At 41.2% G+C, this 24,293-nt stretch overlaps 1 protein-coding gene across 2 annotated transcripts in view; it reads right to left on the reverse strand.

Moving 5' to 3' along the window:
* Positions 1–24,293, reverse strand: part of cadm4 (cell adhesion molecule 4) — a 282,802-nt gene that overhangs the window by 75,541 nt on the left and 182,968 nt on the right. The window contains exon 1 of one of the 2 annotated variants that reach the window (XM_017702047.2): positions 12,488–15,140. The exons of the other annotated variant lie outside the window; for it this stretch is intronic. Coding sequence (XP_017557536.1) covers positions 12,488–12,572 — 85 coding nt within the window. The 5' untranslated portion in view covers positions 12,573–15,140. Of the gene's footprint in view, positions 1–12,487; positions 15,141–24,293 lie in introns of those variants that run through there. 2 annotated transcript variants of the gene reach the window in all.

The following is a 24,293-nucleotide window of genomic DNA, read 5'->3' on the forward strand; positions in this document are numbered from 1 at the left end:
AATTCTGATCTGAGCATCACATTAAGGTCGCATGGCCACAAATCAGATACGTATCCAATCTAGGACCACATATGAGAGTGGCTAAGGTTGGATTTGAGAAGATCAGATTTGCATGTCCACACAGCCCTGAAAACACCAGATCTGAGTGACATTAGGGAATCTGGCTCATGGCAACCTGGTAATGTGAGCACAGCCTTAGACTGTATTATATGGTTGTGCTTTGGGGATAAATCTGACTACTGCAATCAAGTTGAAAAAAGTGTTCAATGAGAACTCAGTCAAAACTTGGTGAAGGATGTGTCTACTGAGGACGTGAGTGAATTATCCACTACTGTCATCATATTTTCATCAGAATATTGTTGATTTTGCATTTGAGCCAAACTTTCCTTCTGAGTTTGGGCATCTAAATATGTAAAGATGTACAGCTCTGACTTTTAAATGACTATTTCAGGTTTTATAGGGTGACTCACAGCCATATTTTAGCATGTTTTTTTTTTCTTTAAGTCAGTAACGCTACTTCTTTTAGTTTTAACAAAAAAAATCTTACATAGTGCAGCTTTAATTTCAGCTGCAGTGTGGCAGCATATTGCGTTGAAAATCAAGGCACATTCGTACTTTTCTGGATGAATGGAAGACGTGTGTTTGTACGCGCAGAGTTTTTCCAACAGATTTTTTTCTCTTTCTTTTTGTTCCCAAAACTACACTCCTTTATTCTTCCTCTCACTTCAGCAGGCAAGCACAGAGCAGGCTACAGCCGGCTAGAAGTAAAAAAGAGCTTGCAAATGAAAGAGACAGAGAACAACAGTGTGTGAGAGAGAGAGAGACTGCATGAGCTTAGGCACAGATTTTGTTTGCTTCACAGATAATGTACTTTATGTGCAAATCACTGTGGTGTAGTAGTTAAATCTGTTTCTGTATCTTGATCACATCTGCGCATTTGTAGCGTGTAGTGCATCACTGTCATACATTGTTTACCACAAACCAAGAAGCCAGTAGCCAAATTGCTATTGAGTTTGAGTTGAAGGTGTAGGACTTTGTTGGGTAGTTAGCTAGGTAGCCTTTTGTTATAGAACACCTCCAGGCTAAAGGACAGACCTGGAGTTTAAGGCCTGTACTCTGTTGTTTGTAACCCAACCTGATCTATCCTGCTGAAAAAACAAGCACAAACTAGCATTAAATCTAATTCTTACATATAAGCCGGTTTGCCTGGTGAAGGTCTGTACTGGTTTAGCTGGTCACCCACGACCATGCTGGTTAACCAGCATACCAGTATCCGAAGCACAACATATGCTGGGCTTTCTAGCAGGGTATGCCAGCTGGCCTTTAGTCTAGTTCATATAGTAAGTACTAGTGAGCTATCACAATAGCTAAACGAAAGTAAACCACTAGTAAAATGTTAGGTCCAATGTGGCTTGAAATGACAAGCCTTTCATTACAAAAACCCCAAAAACTTCCATTTACAGGACAAACTGAAGCGCTAAATGTAATCCAGTAAGTGTAGTGTTTAGTCTGTATTTTGTATAGCAAGTATGCTAGATATCTAGTGTAATAGCAACATTTTACGCAGTTTTACAGCCATGTGATAAGTAACTAAATTAGCCGCTAGCTCATTTTCTTCCAGACTACTACATGCTGCATGCCCCTTTCCTTTCAAGCACTGCATACAACTTAAGTGCATTAAGTGTACTTGTGCATAAAACTGAAGGTTTTTATACAATTAAAAGGCTCATTTATTGTAAGCAATCCATGCTGTTTATGCTGGTCTAGTGCTGATTTAGCTTGTCACCTCAAATTGTGATGCTGGTTGACCAGTATAAAAGTCTGAGGTTCCACTTTTAGCACTAAAAACCAAAGTGGCTTCAAATAATAAGCTTTTCTTTACAGAAAACTTTCAGTCTAAAGGACAGAACTGGAGCACTAAATACAATTAATAGTGTTTATTTTGTAGTTTGTATAGCAAGTATGCTAGCTAGTGTAACAGCTAACCTTTACTAAGTTTTACAGGCATGTGAACAGTAACTGTGAACCTTCAGATAGATTAGCTGACAACTTCAGCTAAATTAGCCCTCGTGCTAGCTTGTTCACTTCAGAACTACGTTCTAGCCAGCCATTTCAAATTATTTTGCCTGTTTTTTTATAATAAAAGACTTGTTTTAAAGCAATCCCTGTTATTTGTGCTGGTCTAGTGCTGGTTTTGCGGGTCACCCAGCACGACCATGCTGGTTGACCAGCATACCAGCATCCAAAACACAACCTATGCCGGGTTTTCTAGCAGGATATGCTAACTAGCCTTTAGTCTAGTTTGTATAGCAAGTACTAACTAACTACCATAATAGTTCAATAAAAGTGAACCACTACTAAAAACCTGTCAGGTTTAACTTGGCTATTAGCATTCAAAACACAACATATCACTGTTGTTGGAAGAAAACCTTCAAAATGGTAACTTTACAGGAGAAGGAAAAAACCTACTTTACTTTTAATGTAAGTCAATGGAACCAGAATTTTTTCCAAGTCATTTTGGGTCATTTCTTTTGTTCCACTCATCATGAAATTTACACACAATATAAAGGGCCACATGCATTTTCAAATTTTGTCAAAAACTGAAAAATGACAAAAATGGAGATACAAGGTTATCTTCCCACCACAGAGATATGCTGGTTTGTGGTAGTTTTTCTAGCAGGGATATTGAACCTTATGCCGCTGTGAGCTGCAGGAGAGTGTTGAATGCAGTAATTAAGCACGACTGCAGCAACATTTGCATCCCTAACTAGTTTTAAGACCTTCTCTCTCAAGTCTGAGGCGACTCTACTGTTAGTGCTCAAGATGCTACGTCACTTTCCATCCGTTATGGTAATGCGGTTCTATTTTAGCGCTCACACTGAGCGCCGATAAACAGCACATCTTTATTTTCTATCTCCTCAACCTCATCTCCCCTCTGTTTTATCCTTCCAGCTGCTGAGTGCTTGATAACCTCTCTGTCTTAATTGATCCTCCTCTCTCTCGCTTCGTCTCCCTGTGCTCCCTCTTTCCGCTCTCCTTCTCTCTCCGTTTTCCTGATTACACATGCATCTGTTCAGACCACCTGAAGTTCTAATGCGTTTTGCAGGAGAGAGTGTCGAGAGGCTCTAACAATCGGGGAGCTTTTGTAGGGTGCATGGCACTCCGCGTTCGCCAGACTACCAGCTCCAGATAATCAAGAACTTCTATGGGGCGGCTTCTTCTTTGGTGAAGTAGCTGACAGATTCTTCTCCTTCTTCTCTCTCTCTCTCTCTCTCTAACTCTACGTCTCTCTGCCTCTGGTCTAAAATTAAAACCCTATTTCTCAGAGGAATCTCGCTCACTGCCAATCAAATACAGTTATGAAAAAATATGCGGCAGCTATAAATAATACATAATCCTTTACAACTCTCCTCCTCATTACCCCGCTCACTCTCTCTCTCTCTTTTTCTCTTATTTTCTCTCTCTCTTCCTCTTCCTGTCCCCATTCCTCTCTCTTTTATTCTCATCTCGGTCTTTCCTTCCCCCTTCCTTTCCGAAACCTCCTAATTCGCTGCCTGCGTTCCCCCCCTCTAATCTCATTCTCTCTTTCTTCCACACCTACGCACCCACTCCCCTGCTCTAATCCTTCCTTTTTTCCCACCCCCCCCCATCTTCTCTTTCCTCCCTCCGTGCCCTCAATCTCGCTCCTTCTCTTTTCCGGCCGCCCCGCCGCTTGTCCGCACTTTTCCTCATCTTATCCCCATCCGCTTACTCTCCGCTTACCCTTTTCCCTTTAACTTCAACCTCCTCTTTTCCTTTTAGTTTTTTCCATCACACGGATTCCTCTTTCTCTCTCTCTCTCTCTCTCCCTCTTCTATCTCTTCCAGCAAGAGCCCTGTTTGTTTTCTATCTCTGAAATGTGATTTGTTCTGCGGCTCAGGCTTAGAGTATAATCAGCCTGCTTTTGTATGAGAAAGAGAGAGAGAAAGAGAGAAAATGAGAGCAGGAGAGGAAGAGGGTGCACTGAGAAAGAGAGAGAAAAGAAAGAATGAGAGAAAGGGACTGGGAATCTGGGAAAGACAGAGAAGAAGAATGAGCTAGAAAAAGAGTGGGAATGAGAAAGACAGAGAGGAAAGAAAGAGAATGAGATGAAAAGAGAGCAGGATTGAGAAAAACAGAAAAAAGGAAAGCTGAGACTGACAAAGAGAAAGAGAGAGTGAGACTGAAAGAGAGATGGGAAGGGCACTGATAAAGAAAGAGAAGAAAGAATAATAGTGAAAGAAAGAAAGAATGAGACTGAAAGATAGAAGGAGAGGGGGAGGACAGAGGAAGAGAGAAAAGAAAGAAAGAGATTGAAAGATATGGATTAAAAGAGTTTAACAGAGATTAACAGAATGAGACTTAAAGAGAGAAAGAGAAATGGTGAGACTGAACGAGAAATAATGAGACTGGCAGAGAGAAGAATTGAGAAAGACAGAAAAAGATAGAATGAGAGAAAAAGAGAGAAAGTGAGACTAAAAGAGAGAGGGGAAGAGCACTGAGAAAGAGAGAGAATGAGACTGAAAGATATGGATTGAAAGAGAGAGAGAAGAGTGAGACTGAAAGAGATAGAGGAGGACAGCGAGAAAGAGAAAAGAGAATGAGACTGAAAGAGAGGAGAGAGAGAGAGTGAAAGACAGAGGGGAAGTGCACTGATAAAGAGAGAAAAGAGAGAGACTGAAAGATATGAATAGAGAGAGAGAGAGAGAGTGAAAGACAGAGGGGAAGTACACTGATAAAGAGAGAAAAGAATGAGACTGAAAGATATAGATTAAAGAGAGAGGGAGAAAAGAATGAGACTGAAAGAGAGACAGAGGAGGACGACAAAGAGAAAGAAAGGAGAACGAGAATGAAAGCGAAAGAAAGAGAGTGGAACTGAAGGAAAAAAGAAAGGAGGAGACTGAAAGACAACAAAGAATAAGAGAAAAAAGAGAGGGAGTGAGAAATAAAGAGAAAAGAAGGACAATGAGACTGAAAAGAAAGGGACAGAGAGAGAGAGAGAGAGAGAGAGAAGCATGGAAAGCAGTGATGAGGGGGGTAGTGGTGGTGGTGGTGGTTGGGGGGGTAGAATCTCTCTCCACCCCCAACCCCTCTAATTACACATCTCCACTTGATGTTCATTTCTTTCCTCCTTTCTTTCCGTCCCCCTCTTCCCTCTATTCTTCCCGCTGCCGCTCTCCGGGCGCTCTCCTGCGGTGGCAAACGCTCCTTCCTCTCGCGTTTGATCTTCTATTTATGCCGCTTGCTGCTTACATCCCTCTATTGCTGCATCTGCTGCCAATCTGTTCTTCCTGCGCTCCTTATCGCCGCTTTCCTCGCGCCTCTTTGCGGAAATGCGCTCTGTTCATCTCCCCCCTCCCTCTTTTTTTCTTGACCTTCACATTCTTAACACTTCTGTTCCACCGCCATATTTCACCCATATCGCTCCCCCAAGCTCACTCGCCCTCCGCTCGCTCCCATTCTCCTCCACTCTTCTTCTCTGTCCATCACTCGCGATTGCCCCTCTGTGCCTCTCTCCCTTTATCACGGTGGGCCGCATCATATTTTTTACAACCTCAACCTCGTCCTCGTCTGGAGTCTTCGTCATCAACAGATATTGTCTTTGGCTTTTATTATGCTTTGTCTAGCATTTTGTAGTTTGCAGTTAAATGCTGTCAGACAATCGTTTAACACTTAACTGCTAACCTTTCTAAGTCTAAGCTGTTTCGTTCATTTTTCAGTGCATAATAAACCTCCATTGGAGGAGGGCCTGGGTTCGATTCCCCGGCCGGGTGATCGGGGTCCTCTCTGTGTGGAGTTTGTATGTTCTCCCCATGTCTGCGTGGGTTTCCTCCGGGTTCTCCGGTTTCCTCCCACAGTCCAAAGACATGCAGTCAGGCCAATTGGACATGCTAAATTGCCCCTAGGTGTGAGTGTGTGAGTGACTGTCTGTCTGTCTGTCTGTCTGCCCACCCTGCGATGGACCTGTCCAGGATGTATCCTGCCTTCCGCTTGATGACCACTGGGATAGTGGCGACACTGAGGGAGAAGCAGCTTTGAAAATGGATGGATGGTCGGTCTATGTGGAAAGAAGCTAGATAGTTAACAATGCCGCTGTCGTAACTATGTGACAGCAACAGGCACAGGAGGTCGTGTGTCATCACTAATAACATCACGACGGTGATGATCGACTCACTGTGACTCGTGCCTGGGATCAGAGCCGTGACGCTATTTGTCTTAGCACACTCTGTTGCTTAATGAACACATTAGTTTGTACTATATATTGCAGCATGTCGAGCATATGTTGTGGGCTCCAAAATACCCATGCACTTGATGGGTGACCACTTTATCTGATTATTCATCCTCTTTTTTGGTTGCTGCCCTGTTGCCGCAGTGTTTTTGGACGACAGGCATCACAGGAAAGGGCTTATGAGGAAATTTACAGGCCTATTACAACACGCTGGCCTGCTGGAGATAGCCTGCGGCCAGCTCCGAAACACAGGCCCTCAAAATCCTTCAAAACACTCTCTCTCTCTCTCTCACACACACACACACACACACACACACACAATCACACTTGCATCCCACCAACCTGGCTCCTATCCCTGCTAGCATCTCACATTCAATGGCAAAAATGCTTTATTGGCAAGAATTATATAACGCTCACACTGCCAAGGCTAAAGACCCAGACACTCTTTCTCTCTCTCTTCCTCTCTCTCTCTCTCTCTCTCTCTCACTGTCCATCTCTCACATCCACAGAATGATCTTTTGTGGATCTAATATTTAGAATATATGTTCAGCTTCCCTCCAGCTGGCAAAAGAAGCCTGTGCTGCTGAGACAATGGTTATTCAAAGCTGGAAGGAGGGAGGGAGGAAAAAAGTGGTATGAGAGGTAGGGAGAAGAAAATAAATAAATAAGGCAAGGCGTCCTCCTTTCTCATGCTGGGCCAGTACCGAAAGACAGCAGCCGCTTTCTTGCTAAGTAACCAGCTCGAAACTCTGAGGGAAAACACAATAGTAGGCACACGCAGCAAAATGTTCCTTGAACAGATGTTTCCCTTTAATGTTCAGCCTTTTCCTGGGGGCCGTATTTATCAAGCTTCAGAGAAATACTGCTGATCCACCTTTTTTCGCCTTTCAGATCCGTATGATTACCATCATAAGGACATAAAGGAAGATAGGCCTAGGTCAGCAGTCTTACAGAGAGAGTGGTTGCATGGGCCACAGTGATCGAAGCACTAAGGATAGGGGAAATAACAATGAATTAGTGGAGTTTGCTGTTTATTTGTGCAGTTGTTTAATCAAATGTGTATAATAGGGAAGAGCATTATGTTTAATTTTGATATTCAAAACTGCCCAATATCATGTCCAATGTTTGTCCTTTTTGGAGACAAACATTGGACATGGGGAGCAAATTATATATTCATCTTTTGGGAACATTCTTCTGCCTGTTTATTTTTCCACAGTGTGAAACATTTTGGAAAAAAAAAAAACATATCCAAAAATGGTATCGTGTCATGTCTGCGTAGTTTTGGGATGAATTGTGTTTTTTCCACTGGCCATCAATTCAGTACTGAAGGTTCCAGGTTTATGGTTTTTAGTACATGTTCAAGACTTGGACCAAATGTCAAACATACTGGAAGGTGTTCTCTTGTCTTAAGTAACACTACGAGTTGAAGCTAATGGCAAATTATCAAATTATTTACACTACCAGGTGAGGATAAAGTCACCAAGCACTATTATATCACCAATATGCGCATCAAAATGTAAAAAAGAATGGTATATTAATGTGCTGACTGCTATTTTTACCATTATTACTTTGTGAAGATTTAGCTAAAGTGGCATAAGCTATAGTTAGGAAGTTAATGCTAATATGATTATTAGAACCCAGAGAGCTGTGTTTTTGCTTGTTTTCACACAAAAATATGAGCTGTGTTTGATTCTAGACATGATTCTGTGTAAATCCAGATATTGTTTTGCAGAACAGGGCAGTGCCGCACTTCAAAACAGCTAATCAGCTAAGCTAACTAGCAAGCAAGATAGCTAAATACAGTAGATGCTAGGTAACTAATCGGCTAAATAAGGTGCTGTAGAGGGGTGTAACATAAAACCAGTCAATGAAATGTGTTACTCATGATTATTAGGACAGCTCCAGCTGTCTCAGGCAAGCAGAAAATGACCAAGAACTAGAACCATAAACAGGTTCTCGTTTGGTTCAGTGCTTGTATTTGAATGTGCAATGAAAAAGCACCTTCAGAGGCCATAAACAACAACCAGTGCATAGTAAATGCATAAACTGCATAGAAACAAGTAGCTGATTGTATGTTCCCTCAGTATGGCATCATCTTATTTCCTCACTGTTTGTTTTTTCACCTACCACAGTTGCAGTATGTAGCAAAATTATTCCAATACTACATTTTTGCAGTCTTAATCATGATATTTGCCATATTGCGCATACTTACTAAGCGCAAATTCGCCTCAGAGGTGATCCCCGTAGAGCTGTTTTCATATCTTTTCCTGCCATACTGCTCCTGCCTCCCTATAGAATCGTCCTCTCCTCTTTCTTCTCTCTCGGTAATCCCTCAGCATCTTCTTTCACTTCGCTACAGAACATTTGTCCATTTTCTCCCTGCTGCTCGGTTCATTTTAATGCTTATTTTAACAAGTCCTTTACAACTACTGCCACTATCTTAGATCCTCTGGCACCGCTTGGCTTCCCATTTCTGACATTCAGTGGTTGGCATCGGAAGCAAGGTCATTTATTACCATTGCTCCGAAGCATTGGAATGCCCCCTTCATAATTGGCCCACCAAGTTAGGACAAAACTCATATCTGAGAAAGAATTTCAACTGATTGATGTGATGAACTGGTATACCATACACCATTATTATTATCATAATTACCATTATTATTATTATTATTATTAATAATCTTACCCAGGCCCTTTGTTCCCCCTTTTCCTTCTGACCTTGTGTGCTCTCTCATCATCTTCCTTTCACTTCCACGCACCATTTCCCCCCATCCACACTTTCATTTCTCCACTGATCATAAATATGTCATACAGCTCTGCATCTGTCCGTCGACTCATTGTCCACCCCCCCCCCCCCCCCCCCGACCTCTCTCTCTCTACCACCCCCACCTCAGTACCCTCACACACTTCTGCCCATAAATTACCTTCCACCGAAGAAGAGCGAGGGATGGATAAAGAGGGCAGGGAGAAAGTGGCCAGGGAACAGGGACTGGTGGAGAAAAAAAAAGTAGCTGTACGGGTGGGAGCAAGTGATAGCAGACCAGCAGATGAGGACCGTGCAGAGAGATAAAAAGAGAAAGTCAAAAAGGAGAATAAGAGCTTTGTAAAGGGCATGAAAAGGCAAAGTGAGGTATATTAGTACTTCAAGTGAAACAATGATTCAAAAGGAAGTAAAAGTAGCTTTCAAATAGCAGAAGTGGGCAGCATACCAGTGTGTCTGGGTGACACTGTTCTTAGGGTTTTACTTTCATCATTACCAGAAGACCACAAATAAACACAGATAATGCAGTGAATAAGCCCTCGCCTCTTTACCTAATTCCCTCATCCCTCAAGTAGTGAGCTGCAATCTGAGGTAATTCGGTTAAGTTTGTTGTCGAAGGAAGGACCCAACATCAGAATGTAACGAATTGAAGCAGCAATAAAGCTGTAATTGTCCATCAGCTGTGTCTTTAGCATCCTTAAAGTGCGCAAATGTGGGTGGTAGGAGTGTTAAACTTGCTCTGGCCCTCTAGCAAGTTATGGGAAACGCTCCCCTGAATCATCACAAACAAGGCCTGGAGGCAGAAATCAGGAAGGGTGAACAGCTGGAACTACTGCAATGCTCTTCTAATGTTCTTCTCCAGCTTGCAGCGATGTCAGGGTCAACACAGCAAATAACAAGCCTTAATGGAAGGCTCTTTGAAGTGTGCTGATGTCTTGGTAGCTAGCTAGCTAAATTTTCTGTTCCACCTTAAATAGTGCAGCAGTTACACTGTGGCACCTCAGGCATCAGGACTGCTCCATTTAAGGTGGAATGGGAAAATTCGAACAAAAAGCTGGCGAAATACCTGACTTCAGCTTAATATCACTGAAGAATTAGGGATGGGCGATAATCAATAATAGCCGCATCCCCCTCTTTGAAGCCATATCATGCTCTAAATGTAACTAAAGCCCGGCAGTGATGTTGCTGAACTTGGCCCTCCTCTGCTGTCACTGCAGACTGGCAGGGTTGCCTACAGAGCCTGTTAATGAAGTAATTTATTTAAGGATCCCCTTTTGTAGGGGAGATTTCAACCACTACTTCTTGTGGCTTAGTTCCAAGGGGCAAGGTCACACTCGAAACTAAGATGCAGGGGTAAAAATAAGAAACGGGATTGGGCCTTCGAGTCCTTGTCTGAGACGACTACTACACAACTACAGACTAACCGACCGTCTCAAGAAAAACAAAGAAACTCTCCCTCTGAAAACAACTGGAAACCTTTCAGCATTTAATGCACCGTCAATGGCACTGAATCATATGTTTATGCTGGATAGATACCTTTATGCAACAAAGGGTATTCTATTTAATGATAATAATGTGGAACAAAAGCATTCCAAACACATCTGGAACGCTCATTAGCCGTTAGAAGAGGTAGTGAAGTGGGTGGATCTGATGTTCTTGCAGAGGTACTTGGTGTTTAAATGAGCTGATCAACTTCCTGGCTTTGAAAACTGCTGTGTATTCATAAATTCACTCAGAGGTTTGTTCTTGTACTGTTCTGAGAAGTGATCTGCTGCTTTGTCAGAGAAGCTGATATGTAGGTCAACAGTTTGGAAAGTTAATAAGCTTCTTATTGTCATACTGTTGCAGGCACATTTAAAGTAAGTTTTATCATGTTTTTTTAATAGTTTTTTTTTCTGCAGATATTTTGTTGCAGCCCTCCCCAAATCCACAACATCCGCAAAAACAGGTAGAATTCTTTGTAAGTAAGCAAGTACATTTTATTTGTATAATACATTTAACAACAAAGTGCTTTACCGTAAAACACAAAAAGGATTTCAGCAAAAGCACAATCCCCTTTTGGAACCTTGTATCTCCAGGATACGGAAAGAACTTACTTTGCTTTTAATGTAAGTCAGTAAAAACAGACTTTTTTTCAAGTCATTTTAGGCCGTTTCTTTTGGTCCATTCATCATGAAATTTACACACAATATTAAGGGAAACAAGTATTTTCAGAACTATAGCCGTTTTAAACAAGTGTATGTGAAAAAGTTTCAAGAGCTGTTACGTTTTCTTTCTTTAACAGCTTCTGAATGGCAGTGCAAAAATGTTGACGTGTCTTCATTATCATTTAAAACCAAGAGAAGCAGCTACCACTTTTTTGTCTGACATTGATTTATGTGGACCGTCTGCTGAGAGCTAAACGACCATCTACCTATTACATCACAAATGGCAATCGTTGCGGTATAAGCACCAAACGCCTAATGCAGTCAGTAAAGGCCTTTTTGCGGAAAGAACAGAAATGATGAATGGTGTTTTGAGAACTGCCTCTATTTCTAACTGTTGAGGAGAAGGTGAAGGTGAAAGAACGCCACAATTTCTACACACTGACCTTATGGCATGGTAGGAAATAGGTTTTTAAGAAAGTTCAAATTCCTGGAAAGCAGTACAGTTGTTGATATATCGCTGCTGTCGGAACAAAACTTTGTATCTACATTTTTAAAAAAGTTTTTGTTTTTTAGTTTTTGACATAATTTGAAAATGCCTTCAAAATTGTGTGTAAATTTCATGATGATTAGACCAAAAGAAACAGCCCAAAATTCTGGTTCCGTTGACGAACGTTAAAAGTAAAGTATGTTTTTTCCTTCTCCTGCAAAGTTACGATTTTAGAGATACAATGTTTTGTTCCGACAGCAGCGATATATTGGCATAGCTGTTGAATGGGATCATTTTACAATGACTTTCCAATGACTTCTTTCCCTATATTTTAACATGAAAGCTTCATTTTCAGGCTCAGCCCTGAAATGTTCTCCTGGCAGACCAAATCTCTGGACCAAGCTTTTCTGCACTTTCATCTTAACTGCTCACACATTTCAATGTCTGAATCTGGTAGGTTTGAAATGAGTAGCCTTGTGATTACCATGGCTGCTAATATTTCTAAAAAAAAAAAAAAATTATAATAACGTATGGAATGAGGTACAATCAGCTTGAAAAAGTGTTTTCTTTATAACAGGAGGTATTATAAGATGATAATGGCACTCTTTGAACTTAAATGCACTTATTTGGCTTATATGAACAAAAACTATGGAACAAAAATCAGAATAACCACTGCTTGACGTAAGCATTTTTAAGTACGGACTGACCCTCAAAAAGAAATATTAGGATTGGAAGTATTAATACTTCAATACTCCTTCTCCCATCCCTAGGAGATGGACTGAATAGGCATATGGATGAGACAGAAACAGAGACAGAGAAGTAAAGAGAGAGAGACTTTGACTTACAGCAGAGGGAGAGAAGAATGGTGGACTGCAAAACGAGGGCACTGAGAGAACGAGTGAAACGGAGAGATCGCTGGCCTGGTCTCATTGTGTATTGAGTCTCAGAAGCTGATCAATGACTCTTCTGTAGCCGGGGCCAGCACACTTCTCTCACACACACATTCATTCCACTCTCACACACACAGACTTTGCTGTCACACAGCTGAGCCTCAGCTAAATTATATCCACTAAACAGCACTATGCTAACACAGCAGAGGAGAGCGAGTGTGCAGCTAATTATAACACTTCACCAGCAGTACCCAACCATTCAAACACTCATCGTCGCGCTAACGCACTCTTTCATAACCCATGGCTGATCTCCACAAATTAAAGTACTCCAACCTTCATGTATAAGGACAAAAAACCCTCTTAATGCTGCATAATTTCCACACTTACTTATGCTATTAACCGGGACTACTATTAACATGCAAAGACTGTGTTAATTTGTTTTGCACTTTGATAATGAACAGCACACATGAGGGAACAGCGGTTGCTATAACTGGTCATGAGGGTTCTGCTAATACTGCGCAGCTGTAGCCACCAGCACTGTGGCTAACAACCGAATTTACTGTTCTATTTTTCTGAAAAAGATGTCTTTTTTGGTGCTGTTATTTCTTTTTTCTTTTTCTTTTTTAGGCTTTTAAAGCTAACAATTTGGTCAAGAGAGACCTGCTGAAAAGGCTATTGTGCTGCTACAGCTGTCACGCTAGCAAGCGAATTTTGCTAGCCACTTTCCACCAGAAAGCCCTTCTAGACAAGATTTCTTCTCAGGGAGCATTTCTTTTCTATGAGGCTTTTTGACAGTTGTTAAAACCCAACAGATCGTTCAAGAAAGCACTGCTGAATAATGTGTGACCACAACTGTGATGCTAGCTAGCAAACTCGGCTAGGCACTTTTCTCCAGTCCACCCTTTTTACCACAAGATGCCTCTTTATGGAGCTGCTTGTTCTGCTGTTTTGAGGCTGTAAATGCTGCTATAACACACATTCATCAAGCCCTGATTATTTCTGTGTGCTATAGCTAGCAGATTTATTTTTGTTCCTGACAAGAACACTTTAGACCTTTTGTAAGGTTATTAATGTTGCCGTTAAACGTTTGTCAAAACAGCGACTACAGCCGTCACGCTAGCAAACCATAAAAACTCTTCAGCACACGATGCTTTTTTGGCGAGCTTTCAGCTTTTTTCTGGATGTTAGCTGCTTTTTTAGCGAGGTTAATCCTGCTGTTATACACAACAGTTTGTTCAGGAGAGTGGCACGGCTAGCAGTTTCATTACCATGCAAAGTTGCTGCTATCCAACAGTCTGACAGTTCTTCAACACAAAATGAAGCTGCTAATGTGTTATTGTTGCTTTTGTAATGCAGAATATAACACTATTATATTATTATTCTTGGCGGTTTTACTGCTATAGTGGACACGCTAGTTAGCTACTTGGCTAAGTGCTACCTACCAGTATGATACCTCTACAAGATACCTTTTTGGGTGGTGGCATCTACCACAAGACTTGGCCTTCAGCTCTGACTTTTGTGCCTTCTGGCTAATCCTCACACCTCCACAACACTGAAACGGGCAACAATGCTACATCAAATCTACATTAGATCAATACGGGTTTGCGGTAGAGCGAACCAGCTCCATGCAACTTCATCTGAAGAAAAGATAAGCCTCCAGCTCTGTGAGGAAGAAAAAAAAAACACCTAGATGAGCCTTCTTGGGAAGAAAGTGCTAGTTCTTCAGAGCTAACAGTATAAAAGCATTTTTTTCTTCAAAGTGATACAAGTTGTGTCCTTCATAAATACTAATTAGTCTTGCTATTGTAGCTAGTATATGTGCTATCATGTTCAAACCAGTAGCAGTTCAAGCGAATGAAATCAGTCCAGTAGCTACAGATCCCGCCACGCTACATCAAACACACATCAAATATTAAAAGCCACTGCTCTGACAAGTGCCAAACTGAGACCGAATTTTAGGCCGAATGTGTAACACCGCCAACCTCGCTCCTACCCATCAGTGGGTGCGATATGTCTCATCACACGGTGCTGAGCCCAGTCTAGCAAAGCGCCTCGCTCTACTGCGCACAGCTCCAACACACACACTTTCACGCTCCCGCACACACACAGTGGCACGGTGGCAGTCCTGAGGTGCGACGCGGCTCTGACTGGCAGGGCTAATATCCACAGTGTTGGAAAGGACGGCGTGAGTGTAGGTGAACTGCGTAGCACGTTGCTATCTGATGGAAGACGGTGGCTGTGTCATCAACAGATGGTAATAAAACAAGCCAGCCAGGGCCTCTGGTAAATAAATGGTGAGCCAGCCAGGGCTCTAGTCAGCAAACCCTGCTGCAAATGAATACAATATACAGCACCCAGCGCAAGAGTGTCCCTCAGGTAACTACGGCAACCGTGCTTCCAATCAACTCTCCAAACCACTGGGCTCCTCTGTGGTCAGTAAGGTTCAGTCACTGCTGAGTTACTCCACTGCCTCCTTGTTTCTTTTCTTTCTCAACCATTTTCCGTCCTCCTCTCCAAGACATCTCAAATCAGGCTGTCCTACTTTTTCTTCATCCGCTCTGTCCAGCCGCTGTCCCTTCAGTAATCCCAAACTTGAGCCTTGGGTGGGTTCTCTGCCTCCTGCTTTTATAGCCCTTGTCGCCCTCATGCACATTGTTTGGGATGGGATTGTGTGTGCGTGCCCAAGCCTGCAGATGTACATCCCAAATATCAGTGATTTTTGTGAAGGCCGGCTGACAATGGCCTCCATTCAGATGGCCGAACAGAAGGTCAGTCACACACTCCTCGTCTCTTTTCATTCGGGGTTCTTCAATTTAGTTTTTTTTCCTGTGCCACTGCTCTCTTTCTGACCGGCCTGACAGTTCAGTGTCTGTCAGGCACACAGAGAAGCTTCACAGGGTCACGAGCTGATTCTTTTACTAAATGTTCTTGATGGGCTTCATTCATTAATAACACAATAATACATGGTATATATCTGTGAATGCACTCTTTTATGTTTACATGTACAGGGTATACATGGAGTGTGTAAGGCCTCAGTGTCAGAACAGCGAAGTATCCAGGAATCCTTTTCAGTGATCATTTATTTAAAATGCATAGGATGTGATTTAACATGCAAGGTCATAGGTTTGTGTGTCACAAGCTACCTTTTCGAGCAGGACTTCTCATTTAAGTCACATTTTATTAGTCACTCTGATTAAATAAATCAGTGCGCCTTTGTTAATCTCAGTTCCATTATAAATATGCACGCATGCTTGTTCGTTTCCAGTAGTGAAAGTGCTCCTTTTATACAGTGGTCACACACACAAAGCTCCAATTCCTCTTGCTGGTCCATTTTACTATAAACGTGGCCATGCATGTGTCAGTTACCCCTGGGGCAGATTTTAACTTGAGTTAAAGGCCTTTGAATGCATCCCTGGCGAGACATTAGGTTCGTTCTCATCTTGCCATTGAAGTAATGCTATTAAAATACTCATCAATACTCTACTCATCATGATTCCCATTAAGCCATTTTGTCCCAAACACAATGATATCCACCCGATTGTTAGTACCCTACATGATGCGACCAAGTTAGCAGGGTGAAGGCTAACACATGCTTCCTTCAAGATACGTGAAGTACCACCATATTTGTCCAAACTGCCACTAACTTAACAACATTGGACAGCTTGATCAAATCCCTGTAAACCTGCTTTGTAACATATGCTATACAAAATAACATGAACTGAACTGGACTGAGCTCATTGCACTGCAGCTGCAAATTCAGTTACATGAGCTATTAAAAGCCTGAGTTGGCTGGCATTTCGCTGAGTGATATGGGGACAGGAAGGGTCTGAACCCCTGGTTATGGATGGCTGTGGCATCACTGAGGAATGAACTCATAATCTCTCTATCACAAATAGAGATTCTATATGTGTTAACAATTTTCTTATCTCGAGACAATATAAGTGACTTGTTATATCAAGATCATTTTGAGATAACAAGATAAGTAACTCATTATTTCAATATAACAATTTTGTTGTAGATATTTAACTCGTTATCCCAAGATAACAACTTTGTAATCTTGAGAAGACAAGATAACAACCTTGTTATCTTAAGATAACAAGATAAGTAACTTGTTAATTTGAGATAACAAATGTGTCATCTTATGAAGACAAAATAATTAACTTTATCTTTTTTTATCTCTAGACAACAAGATAAGTGTTTTGTTATATGAAGATAATTTGTTAAGATGATAAGTAAATTATATTTCAAAATAACAAATCTGTTATCTTGAGATAGCAAGATAATTAACTTCTCAAAATAACTGTCCAGAAATGTACACTACGCTATACAGAAACTACACTATATTGCCAAAAGTATTTACTTACCCATCCAAATCATTGAATTCAGGTGTTCCAATCACCTCTATGGCCACAGGTGTATAAAGCCGAGCCCCTAGGCCTGCAGACTGCTTCTACAGACATTAGTGAAAGAATGGGTCGCTCTCAGGAGCTCAGTGAATTCCAGCGTAGTACCGTGATAGGATGCCACCTGTGCAACAAGTCCAGTTGTGAAATTTCCTCACTACTAAATATTCCACAGTCAACTGACAGTGGTATTATAACAAAGTGGAAGCAATTGGGAACGACAGCAACTCAGCCACGAAGTGGTCGGCCACGTAAAATGACAGAGCAGAGTCAGCAAATGCTAAGGCACATAGTGCGCAGAGGTCACCAACTTTCTGCAGTCAATCACTACAGACCTCCAAACTTCATGTGGCTTTTAGATTAGCTCAAGATCAGCATAGAGAGCTTCCTGGAATGGGTTCCATGGCCGAGCAGCTGCATCCAAGTCTCACATGCAGTGGTGTAAAGCGTTGCCACTGGACTCTCGAGCAGTGGAGACGTGCTCTCTGGAAAGACTAATCAAGCTTCTCCATCTGGCAATCCAATGGACGAGTCTGGGTTTGGAGGTTGCGAAGAGAATGGCACTTGTCTGACTGCATTGTGCCAAGTGTAAAGTTTGGTGGAGGGTTGATTTTGGTGTGGGGCTGTTTTTCAGGAGTTGGGCTCGGCCTCCTAATTCCAGTGAAAGGAGCTCTTAATGCTTCAGCACCAAGAGATTTTGGACAATTTCATGCTTCTAACTTTGTGGGAACAGTTTGGGGACGGCCCCTTCTTGTTCCAACATGACTGCGCACCAGTGCACAAAGCAAAGTCCGCAAAGACATGGATGAGCGAGTTTGATGTGGAAGAACTTGACTGGCCTGCACAAAATCCTGACCTCAACCCAATAGAAGACCTTTAGGTTGAATTAGAGCAGAGACTCATCCAACATCAGTGTCTGACCTCACAAATGTGCTTCTGGAAGAATGGTCAAAAATTCCATAAACGCACTCCTAAACCTTGTGGATAGCCTTCCCAGAAGAGTTGAAGCTGTTACAGCTGCAGAGGGTGGGCCGACATCATATTAAACCCTATGGATTAAGAATGGGATGTCGCTCAAGTTCATATGCGTGTGAAGGCAGACGAGCGAATACTTTTGGAAATATAACATGCCTCATGGCCTCTGTGGACTATAGAAATGCTCTGTTTTAGAGAAACATACCTAAAAGAGATTTTGGATGTAGTTCAGATCATTTAGGTATTAACATTAAGCTCAAAAGAAAGTCTGGCTCAATTTTTAGGTCACCAATTCAACATTCCAGAGATGCAGATATGATTACAACTGTAAATAATTCACTTACATACTCAAACACACCTCCTTCACCAAGTCTCGCCAGGTTTTGAGAGGGTTCTCTTTGAGTATTCTTTAAATGAGCTTGCGAAAGGTCTGAATCATGACTGATGTTTTAAAATGTTCTTCCATATGTTGCCTGCAATTACACATTTCCACCAGAGAGGTCTCCAAATCCCCAAAATTTACATAGTGCAGCTTTGAACTCTGCAAATGAACTGAACTTGTGCCTTAAAACTTCTCAAGCCTTTGCATACAACCCTAATTGTACTTGACATAGCCTGAGTGACATATTCTGCAAACTGCCGTGCTTTATGTGAACTTGCCCCCCCCACACACACATACATACACACACCTCCAAGGTACGCCACAGTGCAGCTGTGTGCAAAATGAATATGTGTCTGTCCATGAATGTGTTTTCCAAAGCATTTCTATTCACATTGTCTTCCCAAATTAGCTCAAATTGAACACTCACAGCCAAGTCCACCCTGTCACAAGCGATTGTCATTTCGGTGGAAGCACAGATGCCAGTTAATTTACGCACCTCACATTCATTACTGTGAACCTTCACGTGAGAGAGAGAGAGAGAGTTTTGTGTGTGTGTGAGAGACGGAGAAACTGCGTTCCCATCCCTCTTCCTGTCTCCCCTTTCCAATTCTCATCCAAATCAAATTGTTAATGGGCTTCATTGGCGTTACAATGGAATAAGAGTTGCCAAAGCACTTAAGGGGCTTAAGACAGCTACGTGAGGTTCATGTTAATCACTGCAGCTCCACACACACCTCCCAATCCTGCTTATCCATTCCGAACCAGCTCCAGTTTACATCCAAAATGATAGATATCACGGTTTTAGGCTCCCAAATGGCATAAACTCTAAGCTTTCCTATAGGGACCTCAGGTAGGATGTCTGCATCAAAAACTCTAATTGTATATCAGGTGGCGGAAACCTACTGAGTCCTATAGGCTACCTTACAGATGAATTCCACCCAGTTTTCTATAAAAGATCTTTATAATTCACTCATTAAGGAGTAAACAGTAATTTGGGATTTGATGTGAACTTTATGGAAGCCCAGAGAGGCCAGGAGCTGTTGCTATAATTTTCAGGAGTTATCTTATCAAGATAAGTAACTTTTTATTTCAAGATAACAATTTTGTTGTCATGAGAGAACACAATAAGTAAATAACAAGACAAATAACTTATCTTTTGTTAAGTAACTTGTCAGATAACAATTTTGTTATCTTGACATAACAATTCATGTAACTTGTTATTTTAAGATAACTTTTTATGGGATAACAAGATAAGCAACTCATTATTTCAAGATAACAACTTTGTCATCTTGAGAAGACAAGATAATTAACTTGTTATCTGAAGATAACAACTCATTATTTCAAGATAACAGTTTTGTTATCTTTACATAACAAGATAAATGGAACTGCTGTACCATTTAAGGTGGAACGGGAGAATTTGAACAAGAATCTGGAAAACGAGAAGCACTTAGTGTTTGACAGTTTCTCTTTGCAGATTAAACGTATCAGGAAACCAGCTGGAGTGAAACGCAAATAAGTCCATTCGTCTCTGAATTATCGATGTTTGTATTGAATCTCTCTCTCTTTGTTTTCGTTAGCTACTAAGTGGGCAAGATTGATGTCTGTATTGCTATGGTGACCAGTGCCAACCTTCAGGGTTGAAGGGTGAATTAGCAGACAACAATTAGGATTATTTTATTATTACCTAAAATTCTAACACTGATGTGGAGCCGTGACACAGCAGTAAATGAGTCGCATGTTGCTGACCCCTGAACTAGTTTCCATTCCTTAACTGGATATTACATTCATAACCACCCCCGATGTCATCGTCCATCCCGATGTTTCCTAGTAGAGATCATCTTATGTCAGTTACATAGACGTCGCCCAACCCTAGCATGTAAGACAGGCTTGGTCAGGTTGGATCTCAACGTGGATCTCAATGGGTACGAATCAGGTACAGATCGGGTTCGGCCTTTAGCCTCATGCCTGTGCAGATCTCTAGTCTTCGAACTGCCACAGAAGACCACATATTTTCAAGCATGCTTGAAACCCTTAGTGATGAGATGAGTAGGGTGAGCACCAATACAATGAGTAGCAGCCAGTATGATTGCATGAAAACTCTCAGGGTAGCAAGGCGCAAGCAATCGAAACAGAACATGGAGAAGGGGTTATTGGAGTCCACTAATATTGACAGAGGCCTCTCCTCACTGCTGCTATGGCTGGGTTTGGAGCCTGTGAGCAAATACTCACAGCAGCTTTCTCATCCATGCTGCCAATGGCCACTTTCGATACAGACCCAGAAAACTGAGAAGAGGCAACAACTACGGCAAGGTTCTCAAGCTCCAGTGTGGCGTATGATAGACACTTTCTCGCTTATGTTTCTGTGAGACTGTGAGATTTTGTCATGAGGCGCTTTGTCACAGATCTCAGCAGGTGAAAGACTGTGTAGTGTGTGAGCCCCGTATGCCAGTGTTTGCGTAGTGTGTCAACAAACAACAGGTTGCGAGTGAAGATGTTGCTTGTGTACTGCGTGAGCCGTTTCATGGTTCTGAGATTTTGAAAGGCGTCCTCTAGGCCTCACTATAGAGTTTATTGGCTTGGCGATAAGGTTTGAGGGTTTCTATGGTAAACAAATAAAAACCATGGGATGGTTCATTGATTTAAATCTTAGAAATTCTATGGGGTCCTTCAAGATTTTTATGGTAAATGAAATGTTGCAAAAAAAAAAAAACTGATATTACTGGTCCAGACTACAGAGTGAACACTGGTTAAAGTTTTGGCCAACCTATAGGATCTGCAGGTATGATTTCTAACGTAAAAGCATTGGTTTACTAGTTAAAACCATAGACAGCCTATAGAGTACAGGTACGATGATAAAGTCCTATAGGATTTATATAGTAATAAGGTCCCACAGGATTCTATAGCAATAAAGTCCTATTGTACTAAGCTCCTATATGATTTACATAGTAATAAGACTCTATAGGACTTATGTAGTAATAAGGCCTTATGGATTTCTATAGTAATATGCTTCTATAGGATTTCTTTACTAATAAGGTCCTCTAGGATATTATTTATATTATTATATGGTAATAAGAGCAGAGCTTATAGGGCAGGTTTCTAGTTTTAACCATGTAATGTGGTTTAAAAATGAATAAAAACCATAGATACAGCAGTAAATAGGACCTATAGGACAAAAAACAAAAACAAAGATCATAGAAATTCCAGCTCTAGACTCCAGGCGCAGGAAAAACATAGCTATGACTTCCCATAATAGCATCGCCTGGGCTCCATTCAAATCTTCAGTGGAGTCAGCATTCTATAGGATAGTTTCAAACAAGAGGTTGTTTCCTTCTGAGGAATAATGTAACCATGTAACTGCCAAAAAAAAATAAAGCGTGCAGTCATTTAGGGTAGCTCTGCACCATGAGTCGTCGCGCGTTTGTGTGGTCTTGGAAACTAATCGCATCCTGATCCAGTCAATTCAGTGGTGAAATTGCATCATGTGGACTAAAAAGGGAATACATGCAGCAGAAAATAAATAAATAAACACAAAAAAGAGTCCTACAGAGAGAGGAAACCTCTGCAGAAAGCTCGCTAGTGAGGAAGGCCCAAGGCGGTGGGGGGGCCTCGGCAGCCTTTGGCAGATGCATGCACGGATTGGTGGGGTGTATCAGTGGAGAAGGTGGAGGAGATGCTGCGCTGATCCTGTGTTCTGCTTATGGTAGATTAAATTCTCCCTCCTGTCCTTCTGGCTGTTTCTTAGTGTGGGAGATGCTTGAATGTTATGCACTGTGTGAGCATGTATGTGTGTGTGAGAGCAAGAGGAACAAGGGAGCGGTATATAGGAGTGGGCATGTGGGTCTGCCTGTGTGTGTGTGTGTGTGTGTCAGATGACTGACTTGGCGCTCCGCCTCTCTCCCTCTGTGTCTTGTTGTTTGTTTGTGCAGGGCTTTTATGCCAGGCCGGCAGCCATTACTCAATCAGACAGCTTCCTGTGAGCTTTACTCATTAAAGCAAGTCTCTAACTTTCAGCCTATGAACACTTAACACACTCCATAATATTCCACACTGGGACCTATAGGGCCCTGTAGCATCTCTATGGTAAAATGATAAAACCGTAGATATCAATATTGCAGGTTCCAGAGTGGATTTGCTAATTAGAAGCATAGAAAAGGCAATAAAATACACAGGTATGATATCTATGGTAAAAAAAGCAAGTTAACATGATATATTCCAGAATTTATTACAATTAGAACACACAGAAATGATTTCTATGGTAAAAAATAAATGCATAAACACCACAGATATCAGTGTTGCACATTCTAGAATGGATTACTAGTTAAAACCATAGAAAACCTACAGAATCAACAGGTGTGATTTCTATGATAACAGTATAAAAAAATCATAGATATCACTGTTGCAGGCTCAAAGGACTATTAATGAGACCCACAGACAATCCTTAGAATCAGCAGGCATGATTTCTATGGTAACAACATAAAAACCACAGATATCAATGTTGCAGGCTCAATAGATTATTAATGAGAACAATAGACAACCTTTAGAATCAACAGGTATGATTTCTATGGTGAAATGTAATGCTGACATCTGTATTTTTAAGAGTTACTAGCTGAAACTTTAGAAAGCCAACACAATCCACAGGTATGATTTCTATGGTGAAATGTGCTGTATTATTAGGGTCCTGTAGGGTTTTCATGGTAAGTATCTATCAGAACTATCAGTTCTCTGAAGTGCATTACAAGCTATAACCACAGAAAAGCTGCAAGATCTATAAGCATGAGTTCTGTGGTAAAAATATAAGCATATACTAAATTAGTGCTCCAAGGTTTCAAGGTGTGTTGCTACTATGACTGTATTGTAAAAAAAAAAAAAAACACCATAGATATCAGAGCTTAACCCTCTATTGCAGGAATTATTACGTAAACGATAAAAATGTTTTAATGTGTTTTTGTTATTTAAAATGGGAAATACACATTTTAAGCGGGGCATGTGGTAAATTGTTGCCATATGGCAACAAAGCACAGTCGTCCATAGCACTATAAAATCTAAGAAAAAAAAGGACCATAAAATCACTACAAAAATCTAAAAGCACACATTTATTGAAAATAAGACCAATCAAATTCAACTCACACTGAGTGAAATGTACGAACCAATACTTACAAATATTCAAAAATGAATACAATTTCAATTTGGAATGTATGGTGATAACATCATAAAAAGAATCCCTGGTCATGTGATTCATAACACATTTCTCCTTTCAAAATAAAGGACCCTTTTTGCACAATTAAATACGAAAACACAGATTTTATATTACTGATTTTTAGTAAAACTGAGATCAGTTAATTGTTGCCATATGGCAACACCATGCAATAGAGCTCCAGAATAGCGCGCTTGTTAAAGTCTTCTTATAAAGCCCTATTGGATTTCTGCAGTATAAACATAAAAAAATAGATATCAGAGCTTCAGGCCCCACAATAGCTACAGTAACTACAGGTATCAAAAATGCTTGATGATATTTAGATGACTCCAGCACACTGCTGTGTCTGTTCCACTCGTACCAGCACAACACGCACTAACACACCAACACCACATCAGTGTTACTGCAGTGCTGATAATAACTCACCACCCAAATAGTACCTGCTCTGTAAGGGTCCATGGTGGTCCTGACCAATGAAGAACAGGGTAAAAGGGGGTTGACAAAGTATCAGAGAAACAGATGGACTACAGTCTGTAATTGTAGTAAGTGGAGCTAATAAAATGGACAATGAGTGTAGAAACAAGGAGGTCATAATGTTATGCCTGATCTGTGTATATGTGTACACACACACACACAAGCCACTTTATTAGGTACACCTTGCTAGTAAAAGGTTGGACCCCGTTTTGCCTTCAGAACTGCCTTAATTCTTCGTGGCAGACTTTCAACAAGGTGTTGGAAACATTCCTCAGAGATTTTGATCCATATTGACATGATAGCATCACGCAGTTGCTGTAGATTTGTCGGCTG

The sequence above is a fragment of the Pygocentrus nattereri genome, chromosome 3 (assembly GCF_015220715.1).
Source record: "Pygocentrus nattereri isolate fPygNat1 chromosome 3, fPygNat1.pri, whole genome shotgun sequence".
In the NCBI taxonomy this organism is placed as follows: Eukaryota; Metazoa; Chordata; class Actinopteri; order Characiformes; family Serrasalmidae; genus Pygocentrus; species Pygocentrus nattereri.